This window comes from Sorex araneus, chromosome 2 (assembly GCF_027595985.1).
Source record: "Sorex araneus isolate mSorAra2 chromosome 2, mSorAra2.pri, whole genome shotgun sequence".
Classification (NCBI taxonomy): domain Eukaryota; kingdom Metazoa; phylum Chordata; class Mammalia; order Eulipotyphla; family Soricidae; genus Sorex; species Sorex araneus.
The window spans coordinates 250,272,444-250,287,712 of record NC_073303.1 but is presented as its reverse complement, the minus strand read 5'-3'; the positions used below and the strand labels follow the sequence as shown (position 1 = coordinate 250,287,712).

General features: G+C 64.5%; 1 protein-coding gene across 1 annotated transcript in view; it reads left to right on the top strand.

The window, feature by feature from the left end:
* Window positions 1–14,670, top strand: part of ADAM19 (ADAM metallopeptidase domain 19) — a 66,009-nt gene extending 51,339 nt beyond the window's left edge. Inside the window, exons 11-23 of the mRNA XM_055127820.1 lie at window positions 5–144; window positions 1,557–1,734; window positions 2,822–2,911; window positions 3,239–3,434; window positions 4,427–4,535; window positions 5,636–5,840; window positions 6,381–6,458; window positions 6,554–6,662; window positions 8,625–8,769; window positions 10,013–10,097; window positions 10,186–10,410; window positions 11,504–11,656; window positions 11,887–14,670. Of these exons, the coding sequence (XP_054983795.1) occupies window positions 5–144; window positions 1,557–1,734; window positions 2,822–2,911; window positions 3,239–3,434; window positions 4,427–4,535; window positions 5,636–5,840; window positions 6,381–6,458; window positions 6,554–6,662; window positions 8,625–8,769; window positions 10,013–10,097; window positions 10,186–10,410; window positions 11,504–11,656; window positions 11,887–11,940 (1,767 nt within the window). The 3' untranslated portion in view covers window positions 11,941–14,670. The remainder of the gene's footprint in view (window positions 1–4; window positions 145–1,556; window positions 1,735–2,821; window positions 2,912–3,238; window positions 3,435–4,426; window positions 4,536–5,635; window positions 5,841–6,380; window positions 6,459–6,553; window positions 6,663–8,624; window positions 8,770–10,012; window positions 10,098–10,185; window positions 10,411–11,503; window positions 11,657–11,886) is intronic.
* Window positions 14,671–15,269: the final 599 nt, after the last annotated feature.

The window sequence follows — 15,269 nt, the reverse complement described above, 5'->3', positions numbered from 1 at the left end:
GCAGGACCACTCCGAGAACGCCATCGGCGTGGCGGCCACCATGGCCCACGAGATCGGCCACAACTTCGGCATGAGCCACGACTCCGAGCACTGCTGCCTGGCCAGCGCCGAGGACGGGGGCTGCATCATGGCGGCCGCCACCGGGTGAGTCGGGGACCCCCGCGGGACGCAGGGGCCGAGGGAGACGGACGGGAAGGCCACGAGCGGACACGTGCGGGAGTGCGTGCACGTGTGTGTGTGTATGTGAGAGAGTGTGTGTGTGTGTCTGAGCGGGCGTGAGGGTGTGTGCACGCGTGCATGTGAGTGGGTGTGAACTGTGAGCGGGTATGTGTGGAGTGGGTGGCTGTGTATGAGTGAGTGGGTGTGAACTGGGCGTGTGCGGGAGTGTGGATTGTGAGTACTTGGGTGTGAGCGCAGGGGCTGAGGGAGAGTGGGTGTGAACTGCGTGGGTGCGTATGTGTGGAGTGTGTCGGTGAGTGCGTGGGGCTGAGTGTGAGCGGATGTAGGTGACTGCGGGCATGTGTGTGTGAAATGTGAGTGTGTGTGAGCGTTGTGTAGATGAACGTGAGTAGGTGTGAACTGTGTGGGTGTATGTGTGTAGGCATGCGTGGGTGGAATGTGATTTTGTGTGTGTGAGTGAGTGGGTGTGAACTGTGTGTGTATGTGTGGGGTGTGGGTGTGAGTGTGTGTTTGAGCATGAGTGGGTGTGAACTGTGTGTATGTGTGGGGGTGTGTGTGTGTGTTTGAGCATGAGTGGGTGTGAACTGTGTGGGTGTAGGTGACTGTGTGGGCATGTGTGGGTGAAGTGTGATTGTGTGTGAGTGTGCGTATGAGTGGGTGTGAACTGTGTGGGTGTGTCTGTGTGGGGTGTGTGTGAGTGTGTGTTTGAGCATGAGTGGGTGTGAACTGTGTGGGAGTAGGTGACTGTGTGGGCATTATGTGGGGACTGTGAGTCTGTGTGTGTGAGTGTGTGTGTATGGGAGTGTGTGAGCAATGTGTGTGAGCATGTGTGTGAGTGTGTATGTGAGTGTGTATGGCAGTGTGGGAGTGTGTGTGATGTGTGTGAGCATGTGTGTGAGTGTGTATGTGAGTGTGTATGGCAGTGTGGGAGTGTGTGTGATGTGTGTGGGTGTGTGGAGTGTGAGTGTGTGATTATGTGTATGGGAGTGTGTGTGTGAGCATATGTGCCAGTGTGTGTTGTGTATGTGTGTGTGTGAGTGCGCGAGTGTGAGTTGTCTGGCTGCGTGTGCAGTGCGGGCCCCCATCCTGCAGACAGACCCCAGGCCCAGCTGGGGAGGAAGCCGAAGCCTCTTCTGTCTGTTCAGGGGAGAGTGGGGCTGGGGGCCGGGGGCGGGTGGGGGGGCGGTGCTCCCGGCCCTTGGGCCTCACCCCAGCCCCACCTCCCGGCATCTGTGCGCCAGAGCGGCCAGAGCGGCAGGTGTCGGGACCCCTGGTACACGCAGAGCCCCGGGGCGGGGCAGGGGGCGGGGCGGCGTGGGTGGCCCCGCCTCCAAGGCTGACCCGACCTCCCCGCCCGCCCGCCCGTGTCCCCCCAGCCACCCCTTCCCCAAAGTGTTCAACAGCTGCAACCGCCGGGAGCTGGAGCGCTACCTGCTGTCGGGCGGGGGCATGTGTCTGTCCAACATGCCGGACACCAGCACCATGTACGGCGGCCGCAGGTGCGGGAACGGCTACCTGGAGGAGGGGGAGGAGTGCGACTGCGGCGAGGAGCAGGTGAGGCGGGGCCGGGGCGGGGGGCGCCGTGGGTGGTTGGCTGCTTGGTTGGTGGGTGGCAGGAGCGGGCAATGGGCAGCGCCCGAGTGGCGGCCTTTCCTCTACCCCGCCTGGCGCCTGGTGGGCGACTCGACCCGCAGAGAGATCCCGCCTCCTCGAACCCTCCCCGCTTCTAGCTGCCTGGAATTTGATCTGGATCCGATGCATGAACTTGAACCCGGGCCCTTGCCTGCCCGTGTAACAAGCCGGCCCGGCCCAGCTTGGAGGAGAGATGGAGAGGGGGCGCGGGAGGGGCTGTGGGGGCAGAGGACGCAGGGAGCAGTGCTGCGGCCCTCCGAGATCTCTCCGTCCCATCCCCAGGGCAGGAACGCAGGGTGGCACACACAGTGTTGGGCCTTGTAAACCGCTGCCCGCGCTTCTGCAGAAAAGGGGACCCAGGACAGGGCCAGAAGGACGGCAGGGAGGGCGCTAGCCTTACGCTCAGCCGACCCGGGTTCGAGAGTTCGATGCCCCCAGTACCGCAGATGGTCCCATAAGGCCACCAGGAGCAATCCCTGAGCACAGAGCCAGGAGGAAGGGCCTGAGTAGCGCTGGGTGTGGCCCCAACACCAAAAAAAGAGAACTAGGAACAGGAGAGATGAGGTGTGGGAGCCATGGGGGGCAGGGCGGCAACTTCCTTGTGCCTCAGTTTCCCCACTTGTGCAAGGAGGGATGATTCTGCCTCGTGGGGCCCAGGGCTGGAGCTGCAGGGAGGATGGGAGAAATCTGTGGGTGACGGGGACCCTGTGCCCCTGGGGTCTCCCCAGGAACACCCCTTCCCCGATGTGTATGTGTGTGTGTGTGTGTGTGTGCCACACTGGCTTTGGTGCTCAGGGCTCAGTGCTCCATCCAGGTGGGGCTCAGGGGACCCTCGGGGAGCCCCCTCCGGCCCGGCCCTCCCTGGCGGCCTCGGTGCCCACCCGAGCTGAGCCGTGAGGAGCAAACTCTTCCCTCAGCACCCGGGGGAGGGGATGACGGGACGATGGTCCCCGGGTCCCCACCCTCCGGCTCACGTGTCCCCCCCACACCCCCCTTCTCTCCTCCCCAGGAGTGTGACAACCCCTGCTGCAACGCCAACAACTGCACCCTGCGGCCGGGTGCCCAGTGTGCCCACGGGACCTGCTGCCAGAACTGCAGGGTGAGTGCCCGGCCCGCGCCCCCTCCCCCCTTCCTCTGCCATGCCCCGGGGCGGGGGCGGGGATGGGTTGGCAGGGACCCCTCCCGACAGCACAGCGGTCTGCGTCGGACACGGGGAGCCCCGGAGAGCTGCCCCCCCGCCCCTGCAACCCCCCACAGAACCATCTCAGGGGGGCGTCTGTCTGGCCCACTGCCTGCCTGGAGGAGGCGGCAGGGGGGCTGGTGAGGGTGCGAGTGAGTGAGTGAGTGAGCAAGGGGTGGGGGTGGGGGGGCGAGGGCCAGGCCGGCGGCCCTCACCGCTCGCTCCCCCCTCCCTCCCGGCACACAGCTGCTGGCCCCCGGCACCCCCTGCCGCTCGCGGGCCCGGCAGTGCGACCTCCCCGAGTTCTGCACCGGCACCTCGCCCCACTGCCCCACCAACTTCTACCAGATGGACGGCACGCCCTGCGAGGGGGGCCAGGCCTACTGCTACAACGGCATGTGCCTCACCTACCAGCAGCAGTGCCAGCAGCTGTGGGGGCCCGGTGAGCACTCCCCACCCACCACCCCTCACCCCTGTGCTCCCCACTACCACCCCCGCCTCCGCCCTCTCTCTCCCTGCGGGCTTCAGAGCAGGCTTCAATCCGGGTGGGCCTCCAGTGAGAGGCGGCGGCCAGGCTCCTTCCCTCGCGCCGACTCCCGGGTACTTGGCTACCTTCCCACACCCAGCAGTGGTGGCAGGCAGGGCTCAGGGCTGACTCCTGGCTCTGTGCTCAGGTGTGACTCCTGACGGGGCCTGAAGCCCGGCCAGCCGCAAGCGGGCCTTACCTGCTGTCCCACCTCTGCACCCCCACTCCCCACCCCCCAACCCCCCTGCCTCGCCTCTGCACCTCCCCACACACACCCCCCACACCTGTCTCCCTCTGCACTCCACTCCCCCCACCAACACACACACACCCAAATGCTTTATTTATTTATTTAATGAGTCCCCTGGGCTGGAGCCATAGCACAGCGGGTAGGGCATTCGCCTTGCACTCGGCCGACCCGGGTTCAATTCCTCTGTCCCTCTCGGAGAGCCCTGCAAGTTACCAAGAGTATCCCGCCCGCACGGCAGAGCCTGGCAAGCTCCCCGTGGCATATGCGATATGCCAAACACAGTCACAACAAGTCCCACGGTGGAGACGTTACTGGTGCCCGCTCGAGCAAATCGATGAGCAGTGGGAGGACAGTGACAGGGAATGAATCCCTGTGAGATGCAGTCACAGACTTAACAAACTTGCCCGATTGTGTTTCAGTCAGACAATGTTCACGTGTCCATCCCTCCACTCCTGCCCATTCTCCCTCACCAATGTCCCCAGTGTCCCTCCCGCCACCCTCCCCTGCCCCCACCCCCCACCCCCACCCCTGTGGCAGGCACATTCCCTCTTACTCTCTCTCTCTCCTTCTGGGTGTTATGGCCAAACGCTTCCTTCACCTCGCCATCTCCCCCAAGGGCTGGGCGCTCTGCCCGCCCTGACTGCAGTTTCTCGCCCGCCAGGGGCCCAGCCGGCACCTGACCTCTGCTTCGAGAGGGTGAACGTGGCCGGGGACACCTTTGGGAACTGCGGGAAGGACATGAACGGGGAGCACCGGAAGTGCAGCATGAGGTGAGGCTGGGCCAGAGATACACGCCCTCCCTCCCCCTGCCCCCGGCAGGGCTGGGGTGCCCACAGCTGCCCCCCACCTGGCCTCCTCTCTCCCACCCTCACGGCAGCCTGGCGGGCTGGGGAATCTGTCCGTGGGGGCGTGAGCTGGCCCGTCAGCCCTGGGGAGATCAGGGGCGGGCAGGCGCTGATCCTTCTCCTGGAAGGCGGGTCCCATTGTCTGTGGAGACAGAGACAGAGGCAGAGTCGGCCCACAGAGGTCACTTCTTGGTGCTGGTGATACCCTCACCTGGTTGTACCCTCGCGTCATCCACTTATCCGTACTCATTCATTTAGTCCAACCACCCCCTCTCCGGCTGCCCAGCTAGCAGCCCCCCCACCCAACCAGCCCCCCATAACTCAACCAGCCCCTCATTCAACCAACCAGCCCCTCATAACCCAACCAGCCCCCCACCCACCCACCCAACCACCCATCCAACCAGCCAGTCACCCACCCACCCAACCAGCCCCCCACCCACCAAACCAGCCCCCCACAATCCACCCAACCAGCCCCTCATCCAACCAACCAGCCCTCCACAACCCACCCAACCAGCCCCTCATCCAACCAACCAGCCCCCCACAACCCACCCAACCAGCCCCCTATAGCCCAACCAGCCCCCCACCCACCCAGCCACCCATCCAACCAGCCAGCCCCCCACCCAACCAACCACCCACCCAAACAAAAACCCACCCACCCAGCCCCTCAGCCAACCAGCCAGTCACCCACCCACCCAACCAGCCCCCCAAAGCCCACCCAACCAGCCCCTCATTCAACCAACCAGCCCCCCATAACCCAACCAGCCCCCCACCCACCCACCCAGCCACCCATCCAACCAGCCAGTCACCCACCCACCCACTCAACTCCCCACTCATCCATCCAGCCAACTACCCCTCGCCCACCCATCTCTCCCCCTGCCCATCCACTCACCCATCTGCCCATGAACCTGTCCCTTTCCCCCTCCACCCTCCTGTGCACCCGCCCTGCCCCTCCCCCCTCCCCTCCTCTGTCCCTTCCCTGCCGTGGCCCCGTCTCCTCACTCCCCTCTCCCCCTCCCCTCGTGCAGTGACGCCAAGTGCGGCAAGATCCAGTGCCAGAGCTCGGAGGCGCGGCCCCTGGAGTCCAACACTGTGTCCATCGACACCAACATTGACATCGACGGCAGGCGCATCCGCTGCCGAGGCACCCACGTCTACCGCGCCCCCGAGGAGGAGGGCGACATGCTGGACCCGGGACTGGTGATGACCGGGACCAAGTGCGGCTACCACCACGTGAGTCCTCGCACGCCCCCGCCCTGGGTCCTGGCCCCTCGGTGGGCGCCTCCTTGGCACAGGGAAATGTGGCTGAGTTGCCTCCCTCCCCCACGGCATGCCTGCCCTGTCACCCTCTGGCTGGCGAGTTAGTCTGCAGAGCCAGGAGGGGGGGAGGGGGGCAGGGCGGAGGGGGGCGGGGGGAGGGGGTGGGGGACCCTGTCTCCAGCCACCCGGGGCACTGAGCAGGGCAGCATACCTGCCAGCCCAGAGCTGGCATCACTGGCCTCGGTTTTGACATAATACTAATCTGAGTGGCTAAATTCATTAAAGAGCTAATTAGTTAATTAGTTAATTAACTATTTAACCATGTCCAGCTTCGGGCCTCCGTCTCCAACCCCCCTGCCCAATCACAAATGATCAGCAGCGTGTAACTCCCCATGCCTGAGCGCCCCCCCAGCAGCCCTGTGGCCCCTCATCCCACCCTCCCCCCACCCCCCACCCAGCCCGGCAGCCTGGTGCTGATGGTGGGCTTCCCCCCCTCCGCCCCCCTCCCCGCAGATCTGCTTCGAGGGCCAGTGCAAGAACACCTCCTTCTTCCACATGGAGGGCTGCGAGAGGCAGTGCCACGGGCGCGGGGTAGGTACCGGGAGCCCCTGCGGGACGGCTGGGCCCAGGGGCGCTGTCCAGGGTGCTGACGCCTGGGCCGCGCCCCCTTCACCCCCCCCCCCCAGGTCTGCAACAATAACGGCAACTGCCACTGTGACAGGGGCTGGGCCCCGCCCTTCTGCGACAGGCCGGGCCAGGGGGGCAGTGTGGACAGCGGGCCCCTGCCTGCCGAGCGTGAGTGTCTGACCCCGGGGGCGCCCACCTCCTGGGGGTGGGGCTGGGGGGGAACACATATAGCGAAGGCAGGGAGCACGGTGCCCAGTGGTCAGCCTCTCACCGGCACAAGACAGTGCAGGGGAAGGCAGAGGCCCCCCACACCCCACCCCTGCTTTCCCTGCAGGGGGCACAAGGAAGGTTTTCCCATGGTCCTTCCTTTCCTGCGGGGGCGGGCAGCTGATCCTTCTTGGCCCCGTAAGATCACGGGGCACTTTTTCCTAGCTCACAAGTTAGCTGAGACCCAGGGTCGGTCTTGATTTCCAAATTGTTTAAAAAAATAGCCCTTCCCGCTTCCAGTCCTTCCCTTCCTTCCTCCACTTCTTCCTTTTTCCTCCCTCCCTCCCTCCCTCCCTTCCTTCCTCCCATCTTCCTTCTTCCTTCCTTTTTCCCTTCCTTCCTTTCTTCTTTCCTCCCTCCCTTTTTCCTTCCTTCCTTCCTTCCTCCCATCTCCCTCCCTCCCTCCCTTCCTTCCTCCCATCTTCCTTCCTTTCTCCCTTCCTTCCTTTCTTCTTTCCTCCCTCCCTTTTTCCTTCCTTCCTTCCTTCCTCCCATCTTCCTCCCTCCCTTCCTTCCTTCCATCTTTTCTTCCTTCTTCCTTCTTTCCTTTCTCCCTTCCTTCCTTCCTCCCTCCCTTTTTCCTTCCTTTCTTCCTTCCTCCCTTCTTTCCTTCCTTCCTTCCTCCCTTCTTTCCTTCCTTCCTTCCTCCCTCCCTCCCTCCCTCCCTCTTTCCTCCCTCCCTTTTTCCTCCCTCCCTTTTTCCTTCCTCCCTTTTCCCTTCCTCCTTCCCTCTCTCCATTCCTCTTTCTGTTTCTCCTTTCCACCCTCTCTTCCCTTTTTTTTTCTTTGTGCCCGAGCATCACATTCCTTGTGCCCTGAGCCCCCTCCAAGCAGAACTGGCTGCTTCAGTGCCAGGCCCCTGTGCTGCTGGGGGTCCTGGGGCCACCCCCGGGGTGCTTGAGCACCTCCACCTGTGGTGCCCAGGAGCACGGGGTGCTGGGGATTGACCCCAGGAGCAGTGGGGTCCTGCACGTGTGGGGAAGGGCACTTTCTCCCCAGCCCTCTCTACCTTTTATTTATTTATTTTTTAAACAAAATCAAAGGGGAACATCTAAACGCATAAAGCAGGTGAAAGTGTGTTTTGTGGGGCTGGGGAGAGGATTTGCACACTTTGCAGGTGGAAGGCAAGAATGGACACACACACACACACACACACACACACACACACACACACACACAGAGCATCAAGACAGGGGTTGGGCCAGTCACAAAATTAGTGCCTCCCTGCCGTAGTGGAGCAGTCAGTACATCAGTGGCTCTGATGTGGCAAGAAGGTCACCTGCAAGCAGCTCAGGGCGGCGCAGGGCTCCGTGGTCCGCTCTGTCTGTGGACAGGCTGTCAGGGCCAGTGGGGAAGGCACTTGCCTCGCCCGCGCGGCCGACCCCCCCGGTTTGATCCCCCCATGAGCACTGCCAGGAGTGAGCCCCGAGCGCAGAGCTAGGAGTAAACCCGCCCAAACACCAGCCGACAAACCCGCCGTCAGTCAGTCAGCCAGCCGAGTGGTGCGGGGCTGACCCCGGGCAGGGCGGCGCGTGCCCCGGGCTTGAGCTCGTGTCTCTGCAGTCACGCAGACCGGCTGGGAGCATCCGTGGGGCCGGCTCGGCCGCGCCCTCTGGTTCCCCTGGGCCGTGTATCCAGCGTCGCGCAAGGTCCCAACGGCACACGCGTAGGTGGTCCGGGGTGCACGGGGCGCGCGGGGGTGGGGCGGGGGGCGCGGTGGGAGCGCCCGGGCGCGGTGCTGAGCGTGTCTTTCTGTCTGTCCCCGTGTCCCCCTTCCTCTCCCCGGCCTCCTCCCCCCACTGCCACCCCCCTCCTCCCCTCCCATCTGTCCGTCTGTCCGTCCGTCCCTGTCTCTCTCTGCAGACGTCGGGGCCGTGGTGGCCGGGCTAGGCACCGCCGTCTTCCTGCTGGCCTGCCTGCTGCTGGGCCTCCGCTACTACCGCCGCAACCCCAAGCTGGGCCAGCTGGCGCCCTGGACACTGCCCGGCTCGCTGCGGCAGCGCTTCCGGTAAGACCCCGAGCGCACAAGGGCTCGGAGCCCCGCCCCTTCCCCCCCACCGCTCCCCCAGCCTGTTCGCTGAAGACCCCACCCACCCCTACCCCCACCCCCACCCCACGCCGAACCGGTGCTCCAGTTGGGGGGGCTCCCCTTCTACTTTGTTCATCTCTCCTTCTTCCTGTCTTATTTAAAATTGGAGCTTACTTGGTTTTACCATTTTATATTCAGATGCGTGTGATTTTAGTCACTATCGTGGGGGGGCGCGCAGCTGGAAGGTTGGGGGGGTGTTGCAAGGGGTGGGGACGGGGCACTGGGATGGAGCCTGGGTCTTTTCTTTCTTTCGTTTTTTTTTTTCTTTCCCTTTTTGGGTCACACCCGGCAATGCACAGCGGTTACTCCTGGCTCAGGAATTCCTGCACTCAGGAATCACCCGTGGCGGTGCTCAGGGAACCCTGTGGGATGCTGGGAATCGAACCCCAGGTCGGCCGCCTGCAAGGCAAACACCCTCCCCGCTGTGCTGTTGCTCCAGCCCTTTTTCTTTTTTTTAATGGAGAAGAACTGCTGTTTATTCGGCCATTGATTAGACTGATTGAATTGGACATGAACTCCACAATCCTTTTTTAAAAAAAAAATTTTTTTAATTGGATATCCGTGAGAGAGACCCTTCCGTCGCTGTGCATAATTGGGTTTCAGTCATACAATGACCCAGCACCCATCCCGCCACCAGTGCACATCTCCCACCATCAGCGTCCCCGTCTCCCCACCACCATCCCCCAGCCCAGCCTCCCTCGGGGCGGGGGGGGGGGGGGAGACACTTTCCTTCTTGGAGCCTGGGTCTTGCCCCAGAAACACCAGCGAGGCACAGAGGGCCCCCTCCCCTCCCCACTCTCCCCATCCTGCCCTCCCACTGGGCGCCACCAAGAGCCTTGGGGACCTTGCAGAGTTGCGTGTGTTCTAGGGGGGCTTCTCGGGGGCATCTGCATATTTGGATCTGAGCAGAGGGTTAGGGGGCATCCGTGCCCCTGAGGGACCCCAGACCTGAAAGGGCAGAGTTGGCGTGTGTGCGTGTGCGTGTGCGTGTGTGTGTGTGTGTGTGTGTGTGTGTGATATATTCTCGCTGGCCACCCCCTCCTGCACATCCAGCCCCCCTCCACCACCACCCCTCGCCCCACCCCCGGGGAGCAGGGGAGCAGGGAGGCGGGACAGAGGCCCGCAGGACCTCACCTCCACCCACCTCCCTCTCCGTCCCCAGCTGCCCCTTCAGGGTGTCTCAGAGCAGCGGGACGGGCCACGCCAACCCCACTTTCAAGCTTCAGACCCCCCAGAGCAAGAGGAAGGTAAGCACCGGCCCCCGCTTCCCCCCCTCTCCCACCCCCCAGCGGGGTCGCTCCCGAGCCTCACGCCTCCCCTGTCCCCGGCGCACAGGTGACCAGCACCCCGGAAGCCCTGCGGAAGCCCGCCCAGCCGCCTCCCCGGCCCCCTCCCGACTATCTGCCCTTCGGTTCCCCGCTGCCCCCCCCACCCCCGCACCCCAGCAGGCCGGCCAGGCCCCCCCCAGGGGCCGGGGTCTCCGTCGAGAGGAAGGAGTCGGCTCGGGGGCCTCCCCCCAGCCGGCCGGTGCCCCCCGCCCCACTCTGCCTCATCGCCCAGGTAAGAGGGTCTGGAGGGGAGGCCGGGGAGGGAGGTTGGGCTGAACAGGTGACCTGGCGAGTGGTGAGCTGTGCTGTCCCCCTTTTTCCTGCTTTCCTGGGGGGGTGGAGGAGGAGCGGGCACCAGAGACACGGCCGACTCGCGCTCTGCACCTCCCGGCCAGCAGCTGGGCTTCCCGGGCCCCAGAGACTAAGTCCAGAGCCCGGGCCCCTCTCATGAGACACGCGGCTGGCAGTGGAGGTGGCCGAGGGTTCGGACACTGCAGGGGAGCTGGCAGGTGGCCAGCAGGAAGGGGGGGCAGAGGGGGCCCTCCTGGAGTCTCTGCTACCCCCGTGTCCCTAGGACGGGGGATGCTCTCCCTCTGGGTGCTCGCTCTGGGTCCAGGCGACCCTGCCTCCTCCACACACACCCCTGTTCACCACCAACAGGATGTTCCCCCCCACCCCTCCCCCTGCCCCCCCCTCTTGAATGCAGTGACAGCGGCTCCGTGTCCTCCCGGGCTTCCCTCCCCGTGGCCACGGTGGCTGTTTTTATAGTTCCTGGGCTGGAGTGAGATAGCACAGCGGGTAGGGCATTTGCCTTGCACGCGGCCGACCCGGGTTCGATTCCTCCTCCCTTCTCGGAGAGCCCAGCAAGCTACCGAGAGTATCCCGCCCGCACGGCAGAGCCTGGCAAGCTCCCCGGGGCGTATTCGATATGCCAAACACAGTCACAACAAGTCTCACCGTGGAGACGTTACTAGTGCCTGCTGGAGCCAATCGATGAGCAACGGGGATGACAGTGATACAGTGCTGCCGCCTCAGCGCGTCTCCGTGCAAGTGGGAGGCAGGCGAGGGCGGGAAGACGGGGATTAGGAGACAAGGGCGGGGTGCCCCCCCACCCCCACCCCGTCTCCGACTTCAGTGACGATACCAGCAGGACCCTCGGAGAGACAAGTGGGCTCCCGGGCAAGTGAGGCCAGACAGCCCGGTTCGGCCGGGGGCCAGGGGCGGTGTAGCCCTTCCGGCAAACTGACGGGGTGGACACAGCCCCGTCCCCGGGCTGACCCCAGCCGATGAGTGAGGCTCCCTGCTACGCCCCCCCTGCCCTCCAGGACGTCTCCAGACCTCGGCCACCGCAGAAGGCCCTGCCCGCCAACCCGGTGCCCAGCCGCAAAGGCCTGCCCCGGCCGGGTGGGGTCCCCGTCCTGCGGCCTCCCGTGACCGCCGCTCAGCAGCCCCGGCCTCTAGCCGCCCCGATCCCAAAGGTGAGCCCCGCGGTGGGGGTTGGGGGGACGAAGCCGGGTGCCTCTCCCCTGGGGCCGTGCCTCCAGGGGTGGGGGGGGCACTGGCCCACCCCTCCCTTCAACAGGCGCCGTATTTGCTCCCGCCCTGCTCCCGCCCTTCCCACCTTCGGCCCCCAGGGTCCCCCCCGCCCCCCCCCAGCGTGGCTCTGCCTTTAGCAGGTCTCTCCCCTCCCCCCTTCCTCTCTCTGCAGCTTCCTGAGTACAGATCGCAGAAGGCCACGGGCATGGCCAACTCCAGAATCTAGACCCGCCTCGGCTGGCAGCATTGTGTCCCTCCCCTGTGGTCAGCACGCCGGACTCTCCTCCCGCCTGCCGCCCCCCTCCCGGTCCCTCTGCGGCCAACAGACGCGCTTGCGTGCGCGCGCGCGCGCGCACACACACACACACACACACACACACACACACACACACACGGGGCTGGGGGAAGTGTCACCTAGTGCAATAGCAGCCTCGCCTCCCCCCCCCAGCCCCCAGAGCCAGGCCATACCCCCACCCCAGCTCCCCTGGGTGGACACGTCCACTCCCCTCACCCCCACCCCCACCCCCGGAGTCTCTGACTCACCCAGGTACTAGTTGGGGGCAGCCTAGGGGGGACACCACTGGGCTACCCTACCCCGTGATGCCAAAGCACGCCGCCCTCCCCGCCCCAGCCCTGCTCGCTCCGTCTCCTCTACTGGACCACCCCCTCACCCCCTCCCCCCGCCCACTGACCCACCCGACGACGTGTGGTGCTATGGACCGTGGCCCCAGCCGCCTCTCCTCAGGCCCTGGTGCTTGGCGGTGGCCGCAGGATCGCGCCTTTGTCCCCGTTCTGGCCTTGGCGGTGCCCACCAGGGGCAGCCCCGGGGAGGGGGTCACACCTCATCCCGATGGGCGGGGTCAGGCTTCACCCCCCCACCACACACACACACACACACACACAGCCTTCCTGAGGGGCGCTGTCACCGCCCACTCCCTGTGACCCCCCCCTCGCTTGGCCCCGAGGGGCCCCTCACAGCAGCGGGGGCCAGAGGGGGCTCGCCCAGATCAGGGACGGGGAGGGGGGCCCAGAAGGTGCTGGGCACGGGCCTTCCCGCCTCCCGCGGAGAGCGGCGGGTTCCGGGGCTCCACCATGACCTCAACTTTCAAAGGAAGACACTTGAGTTTCCCAGGCCCCACCCCCCACCCAGGACCCCCGGCCTTTCTCTGCACAGTCGGTGCTCCATAGATGTCACGGACAAGAGGGGGGCGAGCCCCCCGGGGTTCACGGGTGGGTCCTCGCGACGGCGAGCATAACCCACCCAGCCTTGGGGAGCTGTGTGGCCCCGCCCCCTCCTCCCCCACCCACAGAGGGGCCCCCCCACTGCCTCCTGCACTTGCCATGCCCCCAAAAGCCCTGGTCGGGCCATGTTGAAGTTCGACGCTTCCAGGACAAAGCAGTGCCCCCCAGACCCAGCCCAGGGCGCCCCGTTAGGCGGCAGGAGGCACACAGGCAGAAGCTGCCACCCCCCCCAGACCCCTGGACCCCTGTCTTTCAGCGTGGGGGCAGCGCTCCCATCTGTCTTGGCTTGTTTCATGTCAGGGTCCCGCCTCCACCTCCCCCCTGCACCCCCAAACTCGACTGTGAACTGGAAGGGGGCAGAGAGAGACTCTGAGCAGCAGCCGTGTTCTGGGAGATTTGAGGTGGGGGGGGGAGGAACGGGTGCCCTCCCCCCTCCGTGCTGCTCTGTGGTGACGATTCCAACACGGCCGCCACTTCGGAAGGAGGGGCTGGCTCCCAGAGGGCTCTTGCCAGGAAAGGGGGCTGGAGAGGTCGTGATCAGAAAAGGGGGGGAGTCCAGCTGCCCGCCTTCAGGATGGTCTATGGGCAGAGGGGGGAGGGGGTGGGGGCAGGGCGGGGCACAGCAGCAGTGGGGGAGAAGTCCCAAAGCCAAATTAGCCTCCGGAGGGACAGAGCCCGAACTCAGGTTGGACCCCGGGCTTCGCTCCCCCAGGACCCCTCCCCGAAACCTGCCTGGGTGGGGGGAACCCTGAGCACAGAGCCAGGAGTCAGTCCTGAGCACTGCCGGGTGTGCAGGTTCATTTCCAACCACTTCGACGCTGGGGTGGGGGGCGCCAAGTTCTTCCGCAGAGCCTTTCCTCAGCAAGCCTCAGGCGACCTTTGACCTGGGGGAGCAACCAGGACAACCCCCCCCCTCCTTTTCCTGGGCTCAGAGGTTCCTTCGGCCTTGACTTCTCTGGGTGTGCAGGGCCGTGCTGCACTCTGGGCCACCGGCAGCCACGTGGAACAAAGCCGCCCCCCCACCCCCTGCAACATCCCACCCCCCCACCCCAGATTCGCCCTGCTCGGGACAAGCTGGTGCCAGTTCTGACACATGGGGCCACGCCCCCCCAGACCGGCCCAGGACAAGGCCAACTGGAAAAAAGCATCTTTCCTCGCTCGCTGCCTGGGGTGGGAGGGGGCCGTCCCCAGGCCCTCTCTCCCCCGCCTTTTGACCCTCCCCTCTCGCTACCCCCCTCCCCCCTTACCCCGTGTAGAGTCTGGGATCCAGGACAATGTGAAATTTTTCTTGTTCCTCGGGAGATTGTACCCCCCGCCCCCCCCGCCCCCGCCCGGGATACAGACTCTCGTCTCCTCGTCTCTATTGTTTACAGTTCCTGTCATCTATGCAAAATACTTGAATGGGCCGCTGTGCCTTCCTATTTAATTAAAGTCAGTGACAATGTTCGGTCTTGGCCTGGCAGCTCTTGCTTGCGGGTGGGGGTCGTCGTCATCGTTGGGCATCCTTGGGGGACCTGGCCAATGAGGAATCCTTCCAGGAAACGTTCCCCCTTCCCCGCCCCTAAAAAGCCTCCCAAAAGCTGCAGCTCAGAGCCAGCTCTGCCCAGCCAAGGCGCTCAGACCTTCCCTTTAAAGCCCAGAGACCCCGGGTGGGGCTGGAGCCATAGCACAGCGGGGAGGGCGTTTGCCTTGCACGAGGTCAACTCTGGATTCGACCCCCAGCATCCCATAGGGTCCCCCGAGCACCGCCAGGAGTAGCTCTTGAGTGCAGAGCCAGGAGTCAGCCCTGTGCATCGCTGGGTGTGACCGAAAAAGAAAAAAGAGAGAAAGGAAAGAAAGAAAAGAGAAAGAAAGAAAGAAAGAAAGAAGAAAAGAAAGAAAGAAAGAAAGAAAGAAAGAAAGAAAGAAAGAAAGAAAGAAAGAAAGAAAGAAAGAAAGAAAGAAAGAAAGAAAGAAAGGGAGAAAGGGAGAAAGAAAGAAAGGGAGAAAGAAAGCCTGGAGCTCCGCTCCCCCTCATCTGTGAACAGGGAGGAGCAGCATACAGCAGGTTCGATCGCCCGGCATCCCACAGGGTCCCCTGAGCACTGTGGGTGGGGCACCTCCCTCAGAAACACAAAACCCAGGCCTGCCTGGGCGTGGGGCGGGGTGGAGAGGTGGGTTGCCTTAGCACTCCCAGCATCAGGCCAGACCCTCCGAGGGTTCTGGGGTAACAAAATCGAGCTCTGCCCCCCACCACGCTGCCTGTGTCCCACAACCCCACCCCCTCCCCGCCCCGGGTGTGACATAGGCCTGCTGCGATCAGGGACTGCAACC